The sequence below is a fragment of the Tinamus guttatus genome, unplaced genomic scaffold (assembly GCF_059628265.1).
Source record: "Tinamus guttatus ecotype Peru unplaced genomic scaffold, ASM5962826v1 Tinamus_guttatus_pri_ptg000086l, whole genome shotgun sequence".
NCBI classification, from domain to species: domain Eukaryota; kingdom Metazoa; phylum Chordata; class Aves; order Tinamiformes; family Tinamidae; genus Tinamus; species Tinamus guttatus.
In genome coordinates, this window is record NW_028288620.1 from 2,839,391 (window position 1) to 2,854,224 (window position 14,834).

The window sequence follows — 14,834 nt, forward strand, 5'->3', positions numbered from 1 at the left end:
CCGTGTGTCCCATTCTTGACCATGTCTGCCTCTGCTCAGTTTACAGTGCCTATGCTGTCTCCTTTGGCATATAAACCGGCATTCAGAGTAAGGTGTGTTTTTCCGGAGTTCTCTGAAGCAATAATTTATCAACGTTATTTAATTGTGTATGTTGCACATAGAAAATCTTATACTATAAGAGGCAAGATATCCGTAAGGACAGATTTTCAGAACCTTGGCAGGTGAGTTGCTGCTTCAGATCCAGCTGCTTTGGTTTTTGTCTCGTGTGTTATGGACACAAGACAAAGCAGCAGAATAGCTGATTTTTTTTTTTCAGATCTTGAAATCAAACTTGGCCGTTCCTAAATTCTCTGTGAATCCCTTTTGAAATCTTTATTTCAGTCTACCCGCCCCTAAATTAATGAAAGGTTTGTTAGAAGCAAAACTAGTGACCGCCTTCCATGATTGTTTTTACTTTTCTTTTTTTTTTGTCTGAGCCTAGGTCTGAAAGGAATTTATTATCTTGTGTTCAAAAGCTGAAAATATACCATAGAATTTGTTTAGGAATTAAGTGTTTAAATTGGGAAGATATATAGTCAAGCAGGACATAAAGGTGGAAAACCTGCATGATGCATTTAATTAAAGAAAAAAATCCGTATTAGTAGCCTGGAAGTATCCAAGCCGTAAAAAGAGTTTAAGCTTTGTTTACATTTTGGCTGCAAGAGGTGCCTCTCTTTAAGTATTTAGATAAACAAACCGAAGCTGCTGTTTTCATTAGCATGTGACACAGAGCCCAGTTTCCTTACCTCCGAGAACACTAAACTAAAATTCAGGGGCAGAAAGCAACCTGATCTCTTGCAAATATGAGTCCTGATAAACCTTACAGTATGGAAAAAGACTCCCAATTTTGTACCTATTGACATTGCTTAATAAAAACATCTCGAGTGCTGGTGCTTCTGGGTGTGTTTCCAATAGCAATGTGATTGCAGAGCTCTGTGGATAAAGTTACCGGTCCTTTGAATTCTGACCTTCAGTCTACAACAGCTTTAGAGGTTACTCTTTTTCCGATTTGGGAGATTGCAGAGAAAAAGTTAATGCTGCTGGAAGGAAGCGGGGGAGGGAAAGGGGCTTGTCGATGAGAACTGGGGCTTTGAAGCCATCCGAGAAGTTTTCCTCTGGCCTTGATTTGTAACAACAAATATTGGCAGCCTGACGCTCCGTAATTATTCAAAGTTTCAAAATAGAGTAGGCAGGAATTGCAGTTCTCTGAATACAATTCCTGTTGAGATCCAATCCTGCTTACACTGATTTTAAGGGAAATTTTACTGTTGGTTTCAAAGGGTAAATTGGGAGGTTTAGGGGACCCACAGCCACCCCAACCTGAAATCTAGTTTAAGTTGGTCATCTGTATTTATGGAGATAGCAAACCCCCAGATTAGTAGTGTCTCCCTGGATGCATTGCCAGAAGGGACTGAATATTTCCGTGGAAGAGAAAGGTTGGCACCATCATCTTAAATTAAGTGCTTTGTTTTATGTGTTTACAGGTAGCTGAGAGGAATCTAACTCTTGCTGAATAAATAAGGGTCCTGGTATAATCACTGTAAAGCTCAAAACCATTTATTGTGAAGAATTTCATATGAACAGTTTAAAGGACAAGTGTGAAATAAATTGCCCTCATAATGATTATTTTGATTTAGACTTGCATTTTTTCCTTTTCATTACAAAGCTCAAAATGCAGAATATTTTTCTTTTTAGAAGATACTTCGCCATTCCTGAACATCATAGGAAAAATAAGTGTGACTGAGTATTTCAATGCTAAGGACATACATATATGTTATATTCAACTAATACAAGGTCTGTGATTTTGGATGTGTGTTTATGAGACATCTATTCTAAGTAGCTTTCCTTAACCATTTGTCAGAGCGAGTTTTGAATCTAGTCCTATCCATTTCCTTCATAGTGCTAAATATTTCAATTAAACTTTTTTTCTCTATATTATTATTTTATATGCTTGACTGATCTCATGTGTCAGCAGCTGAAAAAAAATGCAATAATTGACACAAATAACTAAAATACGGTAATGATCGACTGCTCCATCTACTGTTGAACAGTGACATGAATAATGCTTCAGGAAAAGAGTATGGAACATGTTTAGGAAATAATAACAAAATGGAATTCGCAACAAATTGTTTCTGTGGTTAGTGAACAAACATATTTTTCTTGCAAAATTAAGAATTCTGAGCTAGACTTGAATTCAGAGCTGAAGCACAAAGAGGAACTTTCCATCTCCCTTTTCACCTTGCAGGAGGTGCTGACAAAACTGGTTTTGTTCATGTTAATGGAAAATAGTTGGAGAAAACAGTCTAGCATTACTGAGCTGACTCATGTTATATAGTGTACTGTATTTATGCAGCTATCAAAGTTTAAGTCATTGCTGTGAAAAACCTTGTAATGATTTGTTAACTCTATCTTTTTCTAGTAGCACTCCATGGAAGATGAGGAAGGCTTAAATAGTTATGGAAGAATGAACTATGGGAAAACTGAATGTGTGTGAAATGATGTGTTTTATAGTCTTTACAGGCTCAGGGTACTTGATTATTTTGTTAGCTAACTGGTAATTTCTTGTTTGTACTGCATTGTTTCACATGATTTAGTCTTCTGAGGAATTACTGATTATAGCTTTTATTGCCCAGCAGAGCGATAACTCCTCATCATCACTGGTGCATTTGATTTGACTTGTACATTTTTTTAAACAAATTGTTGTTCACACATCAGAAGGAAGGATGATTATTTTGGATTTGCTGCATATTATATATTCGTGTGTTGTTGGAGTAAGAGCTTGAAGTAAATGGGAAAAATTTGCCTTTCCCTCAGGATACTCATGGTTTCCAGCTTACTCCCATTTCATCCTTTATCTTGCAAACATCTCATTCTCCATATAATCTATTTCAGCAACAATCACATAGCCTTCAGTGGGATATACAAACAGTTACTGAAATGTTTATGCATCTTTCAAGCTGAGTTTTTTGGTCAAAAATATGTCGCATATGTCTCACTGATTCCTAGGTATCTGAAACAGTATTCAGTATCCCACTCTAAAGCAATTGAACTGGAATATGATAAATAATTGTCAGTAGTTCAATTTAAAATGCTGCTTTAGTAAAGGCTGTTGCATATAGTAGAGCTGCATCAACATGACTCCTGAATGAGAAGGAGAGTCTTGATCTGGCTGCTATGCCAGCAGCGTGTTGTGGCCTGGTCTTCTCTGTCTTTAGGGAAAAATGGTGCCATTCCTTATGGGTAGAGTGTCTGAGGTAGGCAGAGCATTTACCTCAGATGATCTAGAGACAAAAATTAATCAGTATTGTCATGTGGGAATCAAAAGTGTAATTCCGTTGATGAGATTTCTAGAAGAGAAAAGTGAAGTGGGAGATGCTCTGTTGGGTGTGATAATGTACTGGAAGGAAAGAGACAGTATTAAACACATACAAAGCTTTCCTTCATGTTGGGAACCTTCCTCGCCCCCTGCTAACTGCTAATGTATTTTTCAGTTAGATTACTGAGTACGTTTTTACTTTACACTGTTTGTGGACATAAGTACATATAAAGTATATATAATATATGTATTTGTTTCTTGTTGCATAATGTTTTTAGGATGTTCTGAATGTATTGAAAAACATGCATAGCTAGACTTTGAGAAATGAAAAATTGAGAAATGGCAATGTACTGCTATCAAATTAGAGTTTGACCATTATTCTGGAGTAAAGTCTGTGAATTTGTTTTTATGATTATTTCAGAATGATATAAAGTCATGAGTCCCCGTAAAGAAACAAAGTAATATCTACTTCAAGAAAATAAGGATTACTATTTCCTACTTTAAGTTATATGAAATGATCCCATACTTTGTATTGAAGCTGTTGACGTAAAACAAGAATACTTCCGTGCAAAATAGTGAAAACACAGTTCATACACCTCTGGAGTATGGACTACAGTTAGCAGTTTGCATACATTTTTATAGCACTTGTATCTCAATTCATTATTCATTTTAGTTGGTATAACTTGGAATTTAAAATTGCCCTTCTCCATCACACTGATATTTTTCAGCTAAGGCGGTTTAAGTGGTTGATTTCTGTCACTTTTTGCTGGCTTGTAATTACCCAGGTCTTCCTACTTTTGCTCTCAGCAGCACGAGACAATGAGGACCCCTGTCCAACGCTGCAAACCTCAGCTACAGCCAGGCACGTAGCTAGGCAACAGCTGCTATGTGTAAGATAAAACTTGTCTGGAGACATAGGAAAGCTATTGCCTGCTTCAGAGGGCTCGACGCTGCATTACAATTGTTATGGGAAAAGCCACACAGCAGCTTCCGTGAGCATCAGAATGTGTCTTTAGCTTTAATAAAGTGCAGAGGTTTTTTTTTCTGTGTATATTTTTAATCTTAAAAATTTCATTAGCATTGCCTATTTGCAGAAAAAGATTCAGCTACTGCATTCCACTATTTCATACCTCACATATCTATTTTTCATTAATTATTTGTACATGTGTAGTTGTGGCATCTAAATACCCAGTAAATACCATGCACAGAATAGATTCGTTTTACTTGTGTTAAGCTGGTGACGCTGCTTATGCAGCTAGAACTGTATTGCATGAGTAATAGTTATAAAAATACAGCCAATAGCTTGTTGTACACTTGATATTATGTAACGGGCCCGGTCCTTTACTTCTTGTGACTCTTGAGATGCCAGCTGAGTCAAGAGGAATGCATAATCAGGGCAAATTCAGACTTGATGTAAACATACACAAATCTCACTGAAATCTCTATTCCAAACCCAGTGTTAGGATAATTGTGGTTTAAAATTAAGAGTGGGTGACAGCAGCAGAAAACCTAATGTGCACTGATTTGGTAGTCAGCTATCTGGAAGAACAAAACCCAAACGCGAAGTAAACAGATCCCTGCTTTCCGCGCAATGAATGCATAACCTGGTTTCAAACAGGGTTGTGTGAGGCTGGCATAGTTGCTTTATTGTTATAATAAGAAAGCTGCACTCACCCCAAATGAGGATCTCGTCTGTGATATCAGCCGTATGATAAGTTCATAGGTTAGACCATGCCATGAGGTAATGATATAGACTAATCTGAAGTCCAATCTTCAGACATCAGATAAAGAACTTTAAGGCACTGTTTAATGGCTGTATAAACACAGAGGACCGACTTTATCTTATATCCTCCATCTACTTCATTTATATGGCTTCAGTTCCCATACTATCTACATGCCATCCTACAGAAGAGATTAAAAATTCAAAGCCAATTCTTCTCTTACAGAGCTTCGTCAACACCCTTTTTCTGATCATCTTAGCCTCAGTGTAATTCATCCCATATTTATCATCACATCATCAAGCTCTGTATGTGTGTGGGGGGGATCTGTATTAGTTTAATTAAATACAGAGACTGGGCAAGCTCCTAAAGTTATTACTTAGACAAAATTCCCATTAGGGACTGCAAACTCCAACAGGAAGCCCATTTTGGTAAGCTTGAGTTTCAAAATGGCAAAATTTATGCACATATTTGAGATGCTTGATTTTTTTTAATGTAAAATGAAGTCGATTCTTGTAAAAATTAATCTGCGTTGCTGAAAGTCCCAGTCATTGATTTTTAAATCTTTTTTTGCATTTCCATGGCATAATTTAAATATCGCTGTTTTTGAGAGAGGGTTTTGAGTTACATTTCTCAGTGTGAGATTAGAATGTCACAACAATATGATGAATTTTTGAGATTTTTTTCAGAAAACACTGAGCTGCTTTTTCATAAAAGTATGTGTTTCATTTTTTGCATGAGCCATAGTGCTCCTAGAGACACTGAGGCAGGACATGTGCTTAAGCGTACGTGGGATTAGACAGACTTTTGTTTTTTAATGATCTTATTAACACCAGTAAATGCTGCAGGGGTAAGTATTCTTCAGGGGATCAAGGCCCTTCCAAGGGCTATGTGGTTCAGAGTGATTACATTTGCCTGTATTTCAATATTTCAGCAATTTTTACCTGACAAAACTGCATAGCTCTGTAATGAGTAATTTGTATTTCTTTCACAGTTTAATACAGAACATCACAAATAGCCTTTTTGGCAGGAGGTCTGTTTTGTGAATAGAAAGAAGTAAATGAATTCTGTTTGTGCTGGCTTCACGGACAGGCCCAATAGAAATCTGCTTATTTTGACATGAGTTCCCATATATGGTATGTGACCGTCCCGAGATCCCTTTTCTGCACTAAACAAAATGAAATCCTAGGTGCGTTTTCAGCTGGAGGTTGACTTGGAGCTTTGCAAAACGATCTGCTTGCCTGAAGTATTCCCAGTGTACTTTCCACAAAATAACGTATCGCTCACTCGGATATAGTAGCCAGAAGATATTTCTCCGCTAGAAGTATTGCTTTCATTCACAGATTAGTTTGTTGAAGGTAAGGATATATTAGCAGTGAGTAGCATCAGATTTTTGAAAGAAAAAAAAAGTTCTCTTTGAATCTACTTATACCATGTGGAGCTGTTTTTTTATTTAGTGCATTAGAGCGGCATATTAAGACCTTTTTTTTTACTTTTTTTTTTGTGGGGGGAGATACTGTTTTCCTCATCATATTTGGATTACGTGTACTGAAAAAGTGTAGAAAAATAAGAGTTACATGAATCGAAAGATATTCTATGTGAAGTGGAAATGCTCCAGAGAGCCCTGGTCAAGTTTAGTCATTGTGTGTGCTATAGTTATTGTTAGCATATAACTTGGTGTATGTATTTTTATATATCGGTGGTTTGAATTATGAGTGCCTGAAAGTGCTGTATTAGAAATGCATGATATGTTTCAGTTTAATGACTTACTAATTAAATTATTTAATTACTTATTGATTGGTAGAAACTACGCTTTTAAGGGTTGCCGTTAACTTCATGCTCAAATTTAACTCCCCGCAACCCTCTCTCTCGCCTTTGGAAATACTTCCAAGGTGCGTGGAAAGAGCCATTGCACGGTTTGGAATAACAAAGCTCCAATCTCGAGAGCTGAAGATGAGCAATTTAAAATATAAGTTGACTCTAATGCTGTTTTTAGAAGCAGCTACCACCTACCTGCACGGTTTAAACTATTTAAGAAGTTCCGGAGACTTTATTTAAGTACCTATACCTCGGGAGAAGGCCGCCTCTAAATACTTTTAGCAGACCTTTCCCTTTACAAGGCTGCAAGAATCTCAGATATTCGAGAACAAATCTGTGACACATCCAATCAAAGCGGCGTGTCCAGACGGGCTGGGGAGCCGCCGCGGGCGCGGATCCTCGCTCCCAGTCCCTCCTATTAGCGCGCCTTTTCGCGTAAACCCGGCTTATTAGAGGCGACAGCGCTCGATTATTTATTTATTTATTTATTCGATTATTCGATTATTTATTTATTTCCTCCTTCGCCCGTGGCGGGCGGGGGGCCGCGGGGCCGGAGGCGCGTTCCGCGGGCGCGCAGCCCCCGCGCCGCCTCCCCGGCCCGCCGCGGGGGGAGGTTGCGCGCGGAGGCCGCGCGCGCGCGCCTCGCTTCGCCCGCTGCTTCTTTTAAACCAATAAGGTCGGGACGAGGGGCGAGAGCTGCGGTTTGCGTTACCCAAACAAAAACAAAACCTTTAAAAAAAGGGGGAAAAAAAAGGAAAAAGAGAAAAAGGAGGGGGGGGGGGTGTGCAGGGAGCGGGAGAGCCGTGGTGCCCCCGGGCAGAGCAAAGAGCCGGGCGGGCTGCAGCCGCCGCCGCTTTGTGCTCCCGCTCCGCGCCCCGCTCCGCTCCGCTCCGCTCCGCCATGGGAGGCGGCGCGCGCTGAGCGCGCGGAGGCTCCGCGCCCGACGGCACCGTGAGTAGCGCGCGGGCGGGCGGCGCGGGGGCTGGAGCGGGAGGAAAGCAGGAAGCAAAACAGGGCGGGAAAGCCCAAACACCCCAAATCCCCCCCAGAAAGACGGAAAAAGAGGGATGGAGAAAAAACCTAATCGCGGAGCAGCCCGCGCTTCCTCCAGCAGCTTCACCTTGCCCCCCGCCCCGGGGGGGCCGCCGGCCTTCCCCGATAAGCGCAGGGCGCGCGTATAAATCAGCGGGTCCGGGTGATTTTGGCCGGCGCTCGCGCTGCCCGCGCAGCAGATGTGCCGCGTTCCGCGCGCCGCCTCCAGCCGCGTCCGCGCCGCTCCTGCCCGGGCTCCCGGAGGGCTCCCGGCTCCCCGGGTAGGAGCAACGCGGGGAGCGGGGAAGAGGAGGGATACGTAACGTAGGAAGTGCATGGATCTTGCTAAGAGAGACGCGGGAGCGTGAGAAAAGAAATGATAGAAAAGCTGGAAGGCAGAATGCACGGCAGAGATTTTGACAGCGCTTTGTGGAGCAGGAAATCCTTTTGCTTAATATGTTTAATTTTTCCAAACACCAAGCAAAATATGCAGATCCCCAAAGGGGAGATTTTCTAGATGACAGAATAAACATCTACGCGACTAAAATATTTGACTTTTGTTGACATTTCAGGTGGCTTATTTAGAGCCCTAAGCTTAGAGCTAGGGAGTTACAAAGCTTTTAAACTCTCACAAAACTTTGTGTCCTGCTTTTGAGCAATCGGGACCCCCAAAGCATCCCCAAGTATGTATTTCTCTGGGTGCTTTCTGCAAACATGAGTAAGAGGAATGACTGATTTCTGAAGTGAAAACTTGATCCTAGAGAAAAAAAAAAAAAAAAAAGGAAAGGTGCCAATGCCTTTAAAAGTGGTTCTTTAAAGTTTGGGGGGCTTGGGATTGGGTGGTTGGTTTCTTTTATTTATTTATTTTGAGACCAAACCCTTAAAACCAAAAGGCAAGTGGAAAAGTGAACAGCTTTCGGTTAGAAAGACTGGTGTAGTTCCTGTCATTTGTTTAAATTTAAATTAAGGCAGGGATTTGGAGAACTGAGTGTAAATATTGTTTAGTGCACCCCTGGAAGTACTGAGTACTAGATACTGCTTATAAAAAATCCGTCTCTTATTTTCCATCCCATACCGAGACAGTTTGGAAAGTATCTACCCGGACACAGGCTGCTGGTGGGATGTGTAAAATAAATAACTATATGTTTCTGTGTGCCTCTGTAGTGTATAAAAATGCACCTATCTACACGCACACAGAGCCCATTTTGCATGTTCGCAAGTAGGTGGAAGGCAGGACTTGGGCAGCCTCCTCCTGGGCCGTCCGAGGCTCCCCAAGGCCTGGTCGGCTCTGCGGAGGAGCAGCCGTCGCCTCTCGCTGCAGTGACGGAGCGCGTGAGTCACGGTTCATTCCGGGAGCGCGCAGGCAGAAAGGAGAAAAAAGAATGAGTAATCATTTTGTTTGACTTTCAATAAGTATGAAATATTCCGTGGGAGCCAAAAAATCTTGGAAAAGCAGAAGGTCATTCTTAAATTTCTGCTCATAATAGCAGCCTTGTCACTTTGTAGCGCTCCTCTCTTAGAGCAAGGAGCTGGGTCGCCTCGCGGGGCGTTTCGCTCCTGAGCGTAGGAGCTGAGCAGAGGGGAGAGCACTTTCTGAAGGATTTAAACGGGTAATTAAAAATTAAATAACTGTAATTATCCACTGCCGTTTTAATAAGTGCAATTTGTCTTTGAAGCAAGCACCTTAGTGAGAAAAGGTCTACCCCGCGCTCCAACAATACGGTTATACCAGGAGTGAAAGTATCTCAAAGTTTTATGCGTTGTCAGCAAGGTGCCTTTCGGTGGCCAGTTCGTGTTTTAATTTCTTGCCATTGCTGAAATCTTTATGGCTGTAAATACTGATTGCATGGCACTGGCAAGGCGGAAAAGAATGCTGTTTGGGGAAAAACACTCTTCTCTGCCTCCCTGCCCCCAGCCCCGCTTGGAAATGACAGGGTTGGTGGTGTGGGTTTTTGTCGTTGCTTTTTTTCTTTTTTCTTTTTGTTTTCCTAAGGAGAAATTTTCTGATTAGAAAATTGCCATTGTCTTGGAGATTTGAATCCTTGAGTAGAAGTGTGTTTTTTAAAAAGCAGAGCTCATATAATGTCTATATTTTTCTAGGTTAACTGATTTTTTTCACTTAGAATTTTTCTTTTCAATTGGAAAAATGCTTTAAATTATAGTCATTAAAAAAAAGTCTCTAGCAAGGAAAATAATGCGGAAAACCTGTAATCCAAACAAGCACCTACATTTTATTCACTCTGTGCTGCTGAAATTTAGAATCCCTTCCCATTTACAGTTTACTTTTCACAGAACATTATTAACTTTTTGGCTTCATACATGATCTTCTGTCAGATGCTTTTGATTTGTAATTTAGCAAAGTATAATAAACAGTGCAAAAGTCATGAATTTTCCTCTGCATCCTGAGCTCTGTGGTAGGGAAAATGTGATAAAATGTGTACCTTAAGTCTTGTTTGATGATCTCTCAAAGCAAGTTTGCCTTCTGGAAATAATTTCTGGGGTTGAAGAGCATGGTATTAACAGATTTAATGTGGCTATTCAATGGATTGGTGGAGTACTATGTGAGGTTTAACAAAATGAGAGAGACAAATTGAACATCAACAAAACCTACATCTGTGAGGAATTATAAATTTAATTAGAAAAAAGGCAAACTTAAAAGACCTCATTAACTAATCAGAATTTGATGTTACTGATTTAAGAATCTTACATGGATGAATTTTAAGTAGCTTTGCTGTCATTGTCCTTTTTTTTTTTTTTTTCCTGTTCAACCACTACCTACTGCCAGTATCTGCTGACCATATTAAGGAGAAAGATGTGAATGTTGCTTGAAGCAGTCAAATTATGCAAGGTCCTATTTTTGATGTATTAAGGAGAATATGTACGCTGCCTATCATTTTTTAGTTTAAGCAGAGCACGGTGGATCAAGTGTGAGTGATAGCCACTTTTTTTTTTTTCATTTTGAATTTTATGTGCCCCTTTGCCTAGACGCGTAGGGCCACTGCATTTTTTTCCCCACTTTTTGTTTGATATGCGAGTTATGCTGCAGAACTTCAATTATCCAGAAATCTGTTGGCAAAATAGGGGAGTGTAGGAGAACAAGCACACGCCACCCAGAAATGTTTTTGTTCTATGAACTAGTGGTCATAAGTGTGGTTCCTTACTACATTGTAATTTTGTACTACACATAAAAAACTGAAAGCATGTGAAGTGTAGCATTTTGTAAACTGTAACTAATTTCACTCACATCTGTGTCTAATTGTTGTCTGCATTCGCATTCTTGAGAGTAGATTTATTTTTCCTGGACCACTATGTGGATTCAGCTGACCAGCCTAAGTGAGGATTAGTTGTTTTAAAGTTATTTTGATTAAAGAGTCATTTTTAAATATGGTAACGTGCAACACATGGTTTAAATAATCTTTGAGACACAAAGGAATATATCTAAAGTATGTCTAATGAAAATGAAGATTGTGGATATGAATTTTCACAAATCGTAGGGTGTAAAAGGACATATAAGGTATATATTTAATTTACTCAGAATGAGCTGGATTTTCTTCTGCCCTCTCCCGTGAATCCTTAAATTGAATCTCTCTCACTGAACACACAAACACACATGCATGCACGCGTGCACATGCACATGCATAAGTATATATAGAGGTAAGGAAATTATTACTTTTTTAGGTTTCAATAGATAAAATAGTGAGGAATTGATGTATTTTAGAACTTGGTGAAGTGTGAATAATACTAAAGGGTACTTTGGAAAATATCAATTAATTAATAAATATAGTTGAAAAAGGAAGCTTTTTACAGGATAAGAGATATGTTTTTAATGATCCTGCACAAGAGGGAGTGAAGATAGCTTTGTAAGCAAACTTAGTTCTCACCTATAATTTTTTCCAGGTGTTTAGAAGGAACAGCAGAAACATATCCTAAGGCACTCTGTTGCAGTTTCTGGAGTAAAGAATGGAAAAAAAAAAAAAAGTTTTTTTTTTTTTTTTTAAACAAAGTGCACAGTTCTGAGCATATCTGCTCCTCTGCTCTTATTTGGCATGCTGTGACAAACTGAAAAGCACGTTGCACAGGACTTTAAGTACCCAGTTGTAAAAAGATTGATGTTTTTCAGCGTGCGTCGGTGCAGGCTCCTTGACATCATCGGTGGCGTTACGCACTGCCTGGCTTCCCCCAGCCCGTGTTTACCCTTGCTGGTAGTAACTCTGCTCGTGATTAAAAATAACAGAGAAAAGCTACGGGCACATAAGTGAGATTCGCTCGGATGGTTTTTGTGGCACTTGAAACATCTTGTTGTCTCCCTCGTCTTTTGCTCTATGATCATTTGGAAGATGTGGGCTCAGGTTAAATGGAAGCACGCTTGAAAGGTTCTCTGTGTGGACATTAAGGCTGTATATATATATATATATCTGTGTGTGTATATATATGCAGACACCCACACACACACACGCAGTTTCTGAGAGAGGCTTGTGTATGCTTTTTAAACGCATAGTGTCTCTTCACCTGAACTTTGTCACCTGCCACGAGACCTTGCGGGCCGTGGGCAGGAGCCATTGCCCATGCAAGGCTTTGTGGATAGGGCAGAAGGGCTTGTCTCCCAACTGAACCCAAAAAGGAGGCATTTTATCTCAAAGAAGGGAGCCGTTGCTGGCTTTCCCCATGGAAGCAAGTGAACGTGGCGGCTTCCTCCTGCCTTGAGGACCTTTGGAGCCACTGTATCCAGACCCTTGTCAGCGAGCAGGCTTTTTATGAGGCGCGTGGGTGCCCTTAGCTTTAACACCCCCCGCGCGGGGAGAGGACACCGGATGGGCTCCCATGGGAAGGTGGCAGCAGGTAGCGCCCCAAAACACCTCCCGCAGGCCCTGCGGCCACCGCGGCGTCGGCGCGGGGCTGGCGCGGGGGCGGAGGGAGCCCCTGGGCAGCTGTCACGGGCCCCTGATGAATCACTGCCCCCGTCATTTGGCTGCCGTCTCGCGGCCTCCGCGGGGAGGAGAGGAGAGGAGAGGAGGGAGAGCGACCTGCCGAGGGGAGCGCGCCGCGGCCGCCGCGCGCTCGCACACAATATGCCTTTCAGGGCCGCCCGGCCCTCCTCCTCCTCCTCTTCCTCGGGGTTTAAAGGCCCGAGTTGTCACCCGCGGTGATAACGCTTGGTCCAGGCGGAGGCTGCGCGTCGGGGCGCAGTAACGAACGCGTCTGTTCGCTTCCCTCCTTGCAGGTGCAAACATCCCAGGCCGGCTCCGATGTTGCTGTTTCCTCAAGTTGCAGGTAAGGAGACTCTGGAAAACTGCTCTCTCTCCTTTTTTTTTCCTACGAGCTTTTCCTTTTGCACTTCGGTGAGAGATTGATATTTATTGTTGGTTCCCACATCAAGCCTGTAAATCCAGAGCTTCATATGTGAATGCGGGCAGCAAACTCTGTAGACTATGGACGTGTTTGCTTTTTCACCAGTATTTTACTTTCAAGCAAGCGACTGACTTTTTTAAATTCATTGTGGAATCATGCGCTTTATTTCACGTGTAGGTCCGTTTCAAGAGCTCTAAAATTAAGGATTTGTGTTTAGAGTTTACACTAAAAATCTCAATTTAAGGTGAGAACTGCATGGTTGAAATAACACCAACATTTGAGGATATTTAAACCATTCCCGTGGAAATAATTTTTTATAAATTTTAATAAGTCTTTAAAAGAGCCTAGCCATTTCATTTAAATAGAAAAATTACTGGTTCAGATGCCTTGGAGGCACCGTAACCTATGAAATTTCTACTGGGAGCAATTACTTAGAATAAGTACATCAAATAACATTATCAGATGTTTTAGGTATAAAAAGACGGAAGTATAGGGCACCGTGCTTATAATCTTCCCAGACATAAACCAAGAGCTATGTCATGGTGGTGATGGCTATTGGCCTTTTATACAAGGCTATTGAAAAGGTGAATCGGAAATATTCAGCTGCCCGCGTGCTGTGTAACTGCTCGACGTTTGCGCTGGATCTGAATCGCTCTCTTATTATTTTGCCTAAATGACAGCTGAGATAGAGCAGAGTGCTAAGGCATACTAACACCTATATGGATTCGCTGTATGTTGGACATATCCCTTTTCAACTGGGCACGCTTTATGTAATCCACAAAGCAAACAAGCGAGCAGACATAATAATGTTTTAATGCTGCATTTGTTTCAGCGGAAACAGAGGAACAATTAAGTAGTTTGCCAGAGTAAACACATACATCAGGAATATCTCATTCCCTGTCACTAGACGATGGGTTTCCACTATTGCTTCGAGTGTTTTATTTGGTTTGGAGGCCCATTATATTGCCACTGAGTGCTAAATCATGAAAAAGCCCACTGCTAATTTCTTTTAAGAGAACGTATTTCTTCATATATTGGCGAGTCTGTCTTTGCATACACTTTAAAATATCTGATGACACGAATGTTTGAATCTCACTACTCTATCCAGATTTCCTTCTATCAGAAAATGCAAAAATAGTCATGACAGCTGGTTAATATTTATGTATATGGAGCAACCATAAAAGGGTTAACAGGAGAAAAGATCCTGTCGGGAAAAGCAGTTCATTTTGACCTAAGTGATTTTAGGGTGTTTGTTAATAGTGGGCAGTATTTCTTCCAGGCAATTCCTCTCTAATCCATGTTGAATGTGTCATTAAAAGTGGTTGCCTCTTGTTTTCAGGTCTATGGAAATGCAGGATCTAGCCAGCCCTCATAGCCGACTAAGTGGTAGTAGTGAATCCCCCAATGGTCCAAAGCTTGATAACGCCCATCTAAATAATAATTCCATGACACCCAATGGCACAGAAGGTGAGCTATCATTTTTTCAGTTCATTCATTCAGTTTTTTTTTCTCGTTATTCCCTCAATGTTCCTACAATCAGTAAGCTAGAGAGAAAAAAAATT

General features: G+C 41.0%; 1 protein-coding gene across 10 annotated transcripts in view; it reads left to right on the plus strand.

Annotated features, from left to right (window-relative positions):
• The first annotated feature begins 14,611 nt into the window (after positions 1-14,611).
• Positions 14,612-14,834, plus strand: part of EYA1 (EYA transcriptional coactivator and phosphatase 1) — a 79,404-nt gene continuing 79,181 nt past the window's right edge. For 6 of the 10 annotated variants that reach the window (XM_088520330.1, XM_088520331.1, XM_010225437.2 and 3 more), the window contains exon 1: positions 14,612-14,739. In XM_088520330.1, the coding sequence (XP_088376456.1) occupies positions 14,616-14,739 (124 nt within the window). In that variant the 5' untranslated portion in view covers positions 14,612-14,615. The remainder of the gene's footprint in view (positions 14,740-14,834) is intronic. The other 4 variants (XM_088520329.1, XM_010225439.2, XM_088520333.1 and 1 more) reach the window with 2 other exon arrangements.